Source organism: Oryzias melastigma, linkage group LG12 (genome assembly GCF_002922805.2).
Source record: "Oryzias melastigma strain HK-1 linkage group LG12, ASM292280v2, whole genome shotgun sequence".
In the NCBI taxonomy this organism is placed as follows: Eukaryota; Metazoa; Chordata; class Actinopteri; order Beloniformes; family Adrianichthyidae; genus Oryzias; species Oryzias melastigma.
The window spans coordinates 20,181,031-20,191,744 of NC_050523.1; the positions used below are offsets into that span (position 1 = coordinate 20,181,031).

The following is a 10,714-nucleotide window of genomic DNA, read 5'->3' on the forward strand; positions in this document are numbered from 1 at the left end:
GATGGTCAATAACCCAAACATTGTAAAAGTAAATTCTGTCTAACACATCTGTTTGCTAAGCGTTTGGACAGGACAAGTAAAAAAAAAGTCAAAAAGAAAAAAATCAGGATGGTAAAATAAAATGTACAAATTAAGAAAGGCAAAGACACAGGCGGTCAAAAAAGGGAAATAGAATAAATAGAACTGAACATGGGAAATTAATCAGATTTACTTTCAAGTAAGACTGGTAGGTAGAAAACATGGTATAGTCACTTTAAAGTTAAAGTACCACTCCACCTATATTTTTTTTTCTTGTTCCAAGTCGTCTTTTAATTATAATTATTATGGGGTTATTAGCCAAAATCAAAAAGCCTGTGGTAGTTTTTAGACATATTTTCTATATTCTGGCAAAGTTTGTTAGAAATTTGTCTCTAGGTGGTTGGTGGGACTGTTGGCACAGAAGTTGGCACTGCTAAATTCCCATCAACCCTTTGTTAACCTCTCTCCCGCTAGTTTAGCACTTTACAAGCACAAGCTAACATTAGCGTCGCAAAAAAAAAAATAAAAAAATAAGGCAAGCTATACAACCATATAGTTTTAAACCAGATTGTAGCTCAGATTAGGAAAATTAAGACATTGACGGATCTACCAGATACTTTGGAATGGAAGCAGAGAAAGGAGACTTGGCAGTTCCTGCGTCTTAAACCCAAGCTTTTTCAAACACTGGGTTTTTAATCTGCTCCTGATCCAACATGATTTGAATATAGAAATACTTTGATTCTTAAATTATTTTATACCGGTCCTCCATCATGAGAAAAAAAATGCTACAAGAACATGTTAAAACACAGAAAACACCATTTTCACTGAAGTGGGTTGTTCAAAAACATATTCATTTTTTTCCAGCTGCAATCCAGCAACTGTCAAAAGTTGGGTAGACATTAAGTTGACGTAGTTTAACTATTAGCCTTGTTTCCTACATGCAATTGTATGTAATCATTCAGTCATGGCTAATTCCCAACGGACAAAGACTGAATTCAATTATTTCATTAAATTATCAACTGATAGAGAGAGCAGAAGTTCAAGGGGGTTAAAAGTATCTGCCACACACCAGCTCAGTTTTGACTCAAACATCTTTCTTTCTTTTTTTTCTCTTTATTACGGTTAAATATCAAAGTTTCATGAGACAAACGTTTCTCGTCATCTTTGGTAAAGATACAAATACTGCAATACTGTTTGAGTAAATTAAAGAGGAAATGATCAGCAAAAACGGAAAAGCAGGAACACACTGTAGGTTTTTCCTACACCACAACACTTAAGAAGAATTAGTGAACCACAAATCCCCTTTAATCACTGCTACTTAAGAGCAAATCAGTTCAAAGGCCTTTTTACTTATTACAACGGCGGCCATTTGAAACCTTTGTAATTATGGAGAGGGTTCAACCACGGAGGTCAGAATCACAGTTCCATATGTAAATACAACTTCAGTCTTCAAAGGAATTATTTTTTTTGTCGGAGTCTACAATGAAATAATATAATACAGCTGTCATATTTCTCTACTGCCAGTTGAATATATATATATATAGATATAGTAGAAATTGGAAAACATAATGAATATTTGACCTATGAGGCTAGTATTTTACAAGGGCAAGTAGTACCGGATGCGGCCATTAAAGCCATACACGTTTTAGAATGCCTTTTTTTCTTCCAAAGGATACATCTGTGCGATGAAAGCCTTTGTTGCCAAGGATTTTAAGTACCACAGCAAACATTTTGCAATTACGTACATCAACAAGTCCATTAAAGATAATGGCAGCAAAAATGGTCAGATCCAAAAGGTTAGATTGACCAAAGCAGCCTTTTCTGCTTCAGAAATATTAGTCGTAGAAATACTTTTTCCCTGAATAGACAGAAAGGAACATCTCTCATCATCTCATCATGAAGTGCCATCAAAGCACTCTAAGCTCCGGTGTCCTTTGTTGTTACATTTCAGTTTTTAAAGTGGGATGATTGGAAATTTTGCATCACTTTTCAGTAGTTTTTTTCAAGTGTAACGTAAAATGTTTAAATCTGATTTTTTCAGAAAGAACTCCTTATATTTTACACCAACATTTCCAATAATTCATCCAGAAAATGGTCATTCACTGCCACTATAACAATGTCGAACAAAAAATTTATTAAGCTTATAATAAGCCAGAAAATGACATGCATATAACATAACATGAAAATATGATATAATGTGAAATACATATCATACACTTACTTGACCAAAAACAGAAAATTCCTTGGAATACTTTATGAAAGGAATTTTTACCACAAGATATAGATTCTCTTTAGTCAAGCTGCAGATGCTGAGTCATGTTGAAACTGTTTACACGCAGCTTGCCAAATGGACAGCTAACTTCCTCTAGACCCATTCACATGGAGCCTTTTCATCCACTGTAAGTACAGCCAGACTGTATAAGAGAACTGGACTGAACTTAAGTTTCTTTTTATATTGTAAGTCCTCCATCATTAGAAAACCGTTAAAAGAACAAGTTAAAAATAGGATTTTCATCAGAGTGGGTCTTTAAATGTATTACAAATCACAGGAACCGTTTTGTTTTGTTTTAGACTGTGAACAATTTAACTACATTATTTTAAAGATTTATTCAAATAGAAGCACATTTCCTGGATACTATGATGAGATAACAGCATCCAAATTGACATATGTCTTTTTGAAATGGTTTCTTTCAATTTAGGGACTAAGAAACAAACTTTGAAATATCCAAATATCAAACCTACTATGACCTCATATCACTTTTTTTTTAAATAAAAAAAGTCGACATGTCTTTTAAGTTTAAAAATCTATCAGAGGGCGTACACATTGTCATCAGCTGACTGACTTTTGTTTATTTTTTTTTTGTTTTACAAAAGTTATTTATCATTATTTGTCTTTTAAAATAAAGCAATAGACTGATCCGTCTTTGTTTGAATTTGCAGTGACTGAAAGGAAATGGGTAATGTATATCTTGTGCAGACCAACAACTCAGAGCAGAATCACTTGTAGAGATAAGATGCAATCATAAAATTCTTCCTATGGAACTCTGCATGCTTACGAACACCATAGGCCTACTAATATGTATCCTTTATGGTGGTACGCCTAAATGGACACTGTGACCAGCAGCTGTAAGAGATACACAGTGAGTGTATTTAAATAAAACACCTGATTACTCAAGAAAAAGAAACACATCAATTGAAGGTTTTCGTACTCATAATCCTTTTTATATGGGTGTTCTACTCCATCTTTGAGGTATTCTCGAAGTGCTTGCTGTGCTGCACGAAACTGACTGTTTTGTATATTTTTTTTAATTTTGCATTTATATTGATTTTTAAGATAAATAGCTCTTAAATACCTCAATACATTTTTAAATACTCAAGTAGAGACTGAGTTCATGTAAATGCAGAGGTGTCTGTGTACTCATGCCTGCTGAGCTGCATGAACATCAAACAATAAATAGAAGTTATCCTGCAGTGCAGCACACAGAGACAGTCAGTCTGAAGCAGTTTGTCCCGTTTCATCTGACAAAGGATCTGACAGGGAAACTACTGCAGTCCTTCTGAAGTATACGGAGGGGCCAACTGAAGGAGAAACAGGAATAAAAAAAAACACATTTAACCTTTAATATGTACGCATAAATGTGATCAAATAAAACCGAGGGTAAAACTTCACGTGTTAGCTTGAGCAAGTTACAGCTGAAATCTTAAAACAACAATTTATGTAGTTTAGTGATAAATTCATGGCAGTGCAGATGTAGTAAATGGACTATAACAGAAAATGTAAGTATCTGATGAAAATTGGTATCCTAAATGTTTAACAACTGTCATTTGAAAAGAATTGGTCAATGGGTGCACTATAAATAGAATTTGTGGCCAAACGAACAAATACATTTTGTAAAAGTAAGATTTTTTTTCAGATAAGTAGGACAAACACTTCCCCAAACAATATTACAATCAGAGAGATCTGGATAAATTAGAGAATAGTACAGTGATACAATAACTGAAAAATGTACATAATCTTATATTCTTCTACTGATCCCCAGAGTTTTTATAACTTGCTACACCAATGTGATTTTTCCAAAGGAGTTTGTTGTCCAGCCAGACTCCTAAAACTCAATTTTTGTTCATTTTGAAGGTCAATTTCAATTAAATTGTTTTTTCCAGCCTGAGAATACCATACAATTCTGTTCTACATTTATGATTCTTTTTGTCATTATGACACATTTGAATTTGCAGAATTGATTAAAATACCTTTTCCAACCAAGCAATCGTCATTTAGTGAATGTGGCGTCTGTATGTGACGATACTTACAACTGTGCTCGTAAAAATCACCCTGCAACTTGTGATTATAAAAGCTGCCAAAATAGTCAATGTAACCCCAGAAACAGTGGCATTGTGCTAAAGTACCAGTGAGCATGAGAAAGCTGGGTTTGTGAGGTTGGTCAAGCACTGCTGTCTTTTGATTGCTTTCAAACCAAAGAAAGCCAGGATTTCCTAATGACTAGAATGGGGAGTTCTCAACAGATTGATCTCCAGCGGGGGACTGTCTATTCTTTGGAAATAAGCTGGACACAGAAGCAGGGAGAAAAACATTTTGGTGGAGCAGTTTTCGCTTAGACCTCATCTGGTTTTCAGGACAAGCTTGAACTAGACAGGGAGGGACGTAAATCTGACATCCAGTGGGTGAGTTGACATGGACCCATTCTGTCTGGACAGAAGCTTTGGTGAGTCAAACACAAGTTTATTTTTTAACAACTTTACATTGTATGCTAAAGAAAATTGTATTGTGTCATTTGCTGTACCCATATTAAATATTGCTTTAAAAAAGTCAATAACTTATATATTCCTATATTTAATGGCTGGTTAAATTATGCAATACTTTCATATGTCTAGTTAAATGAAAAGACATTTTTAAAGCTATGTATCCAAAAATATAATGCTAAACACATAAAGCAGACCAATACCCATGGCCAGGACTTGGCCGGATGGAGAGCCCCCATGATGTTTGTCAAGTGGGACTGATGATTATTGATTTTGTGTGTCTCTTTGTTTGTGATTGTACACACCACTGTATCTGTGTGTGCTTTTGGAGGAATCTGGCACAAAGCCCTGGAATGCAAGCAGTTGATGTTGTAATGTCTATGGCAGCTTTAAAGACAGCAAAGACTACAAAAAAATATATATCATGACTGCAAGTCATATTGCTTCAGACAATCCCTGGAGAAAGTTTGCACTGTAGGCCATAGGTCACTTTGTTCTGCTATTTTCACCCTAAGTAGACCGGTATTGAAGTTCTATATCTGAAGTATTTTCAGTTACTTGATCTTCATTGTATCCACATAAATTTAAATCTGTTTTTTTATATTAATAATATTGAATATCAAGTGTCATATCTTATCAGGAGTTTTCAGGAATTGGCCAGCCAAAGTCTGGTTTCACTAATCAAACTTGTGGCTTTGTGAAAATAGACCAGGAGAAAGATACTACAACTGGATGATGAAGGGTTCATAAAGAGAATCACCTCATATTTATACATTAAAGTGCCACTCCAACTGTATTTTTCCAAGTAATCTATTAATTATGATAACGTTTTTAGCCAAAATGAAAAAGTCGTTTTTTAAGACATATTTTATGTACAGCGACAGTAGCTCATTAGAAATACAGTTCTGGGTTGTGGGCAAGACTCACCAGCTCCGCCCCCCCCTCCCCGTCGCTGCTGAGTTTGCGTCCTCACACTCTAGCTCAGGGGTCTGCAACCTTCAAGACTTGAAAACTAATTTGGGTCAATGTCTTACTTACCACAAACCAGCAAAACCCAGAAAGTCTTAATTCACTCTTAAAAAAAAAACCAACTTGGACACTGATTTGTATTTATTATTCATTATTATAAATATATAGGATTTTTTTCTTTAAGATAAATAGCCTACTTTATAATTTTTGACAGAGATTCATGTGACTTTTTTCAAAATAAAATACATCCTGAACCATAAAAGACAGTTTTTTTTGTTTGTTTTTTGTTTTTTTTTGTGAGAATGTTTAGTTCGACTTGTGATGCGTACTTTAAACTGTTTGAATCTGTTTACTATTTTTTTTTTTTACTTCAGTTATTTATTTCAAAACTAAATAAATATTTTTTTCTTTACAGAGAGAGCCACAATAGAGAGGTAAAAGAGCCTCAGGTTGCAGACCCCTGCACTAGCTTATAGCCACAAGCTAACATTACCGGCACAAAAATAAAAAACGTGTAATACTGGAGCAATCCAGTCGTACAGTTTTGAGTCGGAATAACAAGTATAACGCCGGAGTCACACAGGACGCGATAGCGCCGCGCAGCGGCGCGGAGCGGAGAGCGCGCCGCTTCGCGGCGCTCTATTGGTCACACCAGACGCGATTTGTTTCCGCAACGGTCGGCATGCGCTTCTGCTAGAGCTATTGCTTTTTTGCCATCATGATCAATAACCAGGATATCTCCCAGTGTTTCTGCTACAAGGAGATGGTCTCTGCCCCTGTCGGCACAGACCCCGCCCCCCAACTCCGCAGTCGGCCCACTTCATTGATCGGTTTGTGCGCGCGTGTGCGTGTCTGTCTGTTCTGTTGTGTGTCTGTGTGCACGCACGCAGGTGTTTCCGTCGGTCAATTAATAAACTAAAAATATTACCAGATGTTTCTTCCAAGAAGAACCGCTCCTCTGCCTCTCTCTCGTTCAAACGCAGCCCCGTGTCCCGCTCCAGTGTGCCCCCACTGCCCCGTCTGCCCTGCTTTTTTTCCTCCCAGAACCCTGCAGACCAGCACACCCGCTCCGGAGATCTGTGGTGTCCGGGGTGGGGGCTCTCGCGCACGCGTGTCTGTGTGTTTTGATTGTATGCATATTTTCATCTCTACTGTCTGTTTAGACACAAAAACTTGATAACATTTGTCAATCGCGGCGTTTTATTGTGAAAAATTGGTTCTATTTTGAAAATAAACCGGATTTTCTCATGTACTTCGATGCAACTTCCTGCCAGTATTGACGCGGAGCGCTCGCGTCGCGCGGAAGAAATAGGCCAGACGCCGAAACGTTGCGCTGCACCGCGCGGACCCTCCGCGCCGCTGCGCGTCGCTCCGCGCTTGGTGTGACCGACGCCATAGGTTAACATGGGCGCCGAATGGAAGCGCACGCCGTTCCGCGCCGCTTCGCGGCGCTATCGCGTCCTGTGTGACTCCGGCGTAACAAGCACGAGTATGGGGGTGGTGGGGGACGGTACTCTTCCATGCACATATCAGAAGCTGAATCATTAGTCTGAGCATTTTCTAGCATCTGGTTTTCTGATCCAAAGCGATTTGAATTAAGAAATACTGAGAAGTTTTGATTGTAAATTGTTTTGTTTATGTCCTCTACTATGAGAAAAATGCTACAAGAACAAGTTAAAAATGCACCAATTTTCATTGGAGTATAGTAGGGATGTAACAGATCACGGATAATCTGTGGTCCATAAGGATCACAAGCCTCGGTTCGGCACACGCGTGTACTGCGTAGCTTACCACCCCAAAGTTTAAAGATGTTTTGTTTTTATAAATAGACCTCATTAAGCAAACATTATTTAATATTTGTTTCAAAGCTTTTCCAGAAATTAATTTTAGACTTTTATCTTGTTTTTTGCAGTTGTTTTTTTTACTTTTTACTGATTCAAAAAATGATCTGAACTGTGACCCTGAAACAGTGACACGATCCAAACCGTGAGTTTTGTGATCCATTACTCCCCTAGAGTATAGGCATTACCTTCATTTTGTTTAGCCCTAGAGGTATGAGCTTTGAAATCAGCCCAATAAGAGTTAAATAGATGTGTATTCTATCTTGTTTTTTTTTTCTTTTACATGATCAGATACATGTAAATGCTAATAAAGATCAGATGTGTAGTGTGTGTAACAGTCGTGTAAGAAGTCTGCCAGCATTTCCTAAGTTGAGTTTTATTTCAAAAGCTCTTGGAAACGTTCAAGCATTCTCATTCCAGCTTATAAATCACAGCCTTTGGTGCAAGAGCTGCTGCAAGAAAAAGAAACATTTTCAAATGATTTCTGCTTTAAACTGAAAGCTGATAGGAGAAAAATTATAAATTAGGGGTCTCACTTTAAAGCATAACACATAGAAATGTCTTTTGAAAAACAGACACAAATTTAGTGTTTGTTTTTTCTCTATTTATTTATCTGTGGTTTATGCTGCATAATAATAAAGTGACAGGACTGTGTTGCACTAACACAGACTGTCAGGTGGCTGTGAAGTATTGATTGCAGGAGTGTATGAAGATGATCGGTTTTGACAGCCCACTGTGTGGACCTGAGCGGAGTCAGGCAGGAGCCTGCTTCGTCTTCCATCTGTAAGGGCCCAGGGTCACGTTGGTGAATGAGTGCGTCGCTCTGTGCACATGAATGCCCTCGATGCAGACTGTGGGGCTGCAAGGATATATGAGCAAAGAAAAAAAAACATGGCTCCAATGTTCAACATTCAAGTACAGCGGCCAAATGTCAGCTTTGTTTTGTTTTTTTAAGAGACATGCAGTAGTACATAATTGTTTGTACATCTTTACTGCTTTAGTCAAATGCTTTTTACTTGATGTATATGGCATAAATCAGCTTTTTCATCATGGTACTCATGGTTTTATGGGTCTAAATAAAAGGAAAATGAACATGCAGATGTATTCACACTCAAGCAACAACTGTTCTGCTACATTCAAAAACCAAAATAACTGAAACCAAGTCAGAGCACAAAGTAACCACTAGTTTTTTATTCAACTAAATCGTAATCTGCAAAGAAAATTATTTAATTTTTTTTTTAATTTGACCAATGGAGCTGAATTTCGTTGTTAGTACAAAACCTTTAGGAGTAGTTTTTTATTTTATTTTTTTATTTTAACAAACTTTGTGTTTTATTTTTTAATTATCCTCAATATTTGAAAAAATAAGGCTTCATATTTTAGTTGATATGATTTGAAGAAAAAAAAAACAGATTTCAAGTGTCATATGCTGCCAAAAACAAGGTAAAACCCTCTCTTTCAACTCTAAGATCTTTCCAATGACAGGATGCTTCTGTCATTCGCTTGGCAGTGCATTGGGGTCATTAACAGGAAACCGTTCTGTGTGGGTTTGTTGATGGGATGTGATTCAGAGGCCTGCTAACCTTGTCTATCCCCTTGCTAACCTATCTGGCTACCATCCCAAGTGGAGCCTCCTCTGCTTCCATACCCCGTGTCTACAAACATGTCCATAGGTGAGTAGGTAGAAGCTAAATTTGTTAAATTTTATTTGGGTAAATTGTGGATAAAGGTGAAAAATATTGGTCTTTATTTTTTATCCTTTTTGCTTACCCAAGTAGATTTATATTAATATACCTACACTCATACTTAGATACACTAAGCTGCAACTGTCTAGGTTGCATTTTCTATTCTGCTGAGCTGATTTCAGAATAAAATAACATTTCCAATGATATGTGTTTTAAATGCAATTTCTGTATAATTTAAACATTTTCAATAATTTTTAATAATCAAAATCTGTTTTGCACATTTCCTGTTCAGTTACTCCATTGACAATGCATCTTCACATTTCATGTAATTTGTAATGCATTTCGCATAACATGTCAATCACTGTTTTAGTGTCAGGATCTGACATAGAACCACACTGAAAAGATGGAAAGTGAGACATGCAGTAGCTCTACTGAAATGAAGAGGGCGCACTTGAGCTCACATTTGTTCTTCCATGGTTGCCATTAAAGTTCAAAAGAAGTCTTTTATTTGTTCGTTTGTTTGTTTTGCACTGATTGCAAAAGCGACGTATACTCAGCTCAATTATTTCTCAAAATCAAACTTTTAACACAAATTTGAAGTAATAAATAATGAACGACCAATGACGAAGCTAAAGAAAAGACTTGATTCAAGCTTCAAAATTTCAAAAGATGTTTCAAATTGTTCTAAAATTCAAACAAAGTAAGGAGGACATTAACACTAAAATTACAGAGATTTTGTTCCAGAAGGAGAGGCACATGGACTTCATTTGCAAGTAAAAGGTGAGACCAGTGTGCAAATCCTACATTTGTGTGTGGGGGTGTGTGTGCTGTGTCACTCATTGTAGTCTGTCTGTAGCATCCACCGTAGAGTTTCTTTAGAGAAATACTGAACCACTATGCATTTTACATCCTTCCTTGGCCCAATATATAATTGCCATGTGTATGGAAAGAATACTTGCATGAAATATGAACACAATCAGTAGTTGGCAAATGTATTGTGAGCACATTTTGTAAATCTCAGTGTTCCACCAGCCACAAACCTCACCACTGCTCTTGCCATACAATACCTCACCTATTTCACAATTTTCCAGTCTGTACTTGACCCCATGGAGGTGTAGGACTCGTAGTACTGGGGGTAGTAATTGTGCTCTTTGAAAGACTAACAAAGGTAGAAGACACCATTTATCACTCAACCTTAAGCGTTTGAAGCACTTTCTTTGCCATGGAAGCACAGAAATGAAAGGCCACAGGTGCATTTGACATGCTAAAGGGGTTTGTCACCCACTCATACTAACCTGAAGGGGTTGTGAAAGCTGTCAGGTGTCTGATGCCCTAAGCAATCCAGCCTTGGTGATTGGTTGGCATAAAGTATAGAATCAACTACAGCTTCCAATTTAGTCAACCAAGTCCTGGATGCACTAGACCAGGGATAGGCAACTCCAG

At 37.1% G+C, this 10,714-nt stretch overlaps 1 protein-coding gene across 2 annotated transcripts in view; it reads left to right on the plus strand.

The window, feature by feature from the left end:
• Positions 1-4,428: 4,428 nt before the first annotated feature.
• Positions 4,429-10,714, plus strand: part of rxraa (retinoid X receptor, alpha a) — a 197,634-nt gene continuing 191,348 nt past the window's right edge. Inside the window, exon 1 of one of the 2 annotated variants that reach the window (XM_036214525.1) lies at positions 4,429-4,739. In XM_036214525.1, the coding sequence (XP_036070418.1) occupies positions 4,709-4,739 (31 nt within the window). In that variant the 5' untranslated portion in view covers positions 4,429-4,708. The remainder of the gene's footprint in view (positions 4,740-10,714) is intronic. The other variant, XM_036214526.1, reaches the window with a different exon arrangement.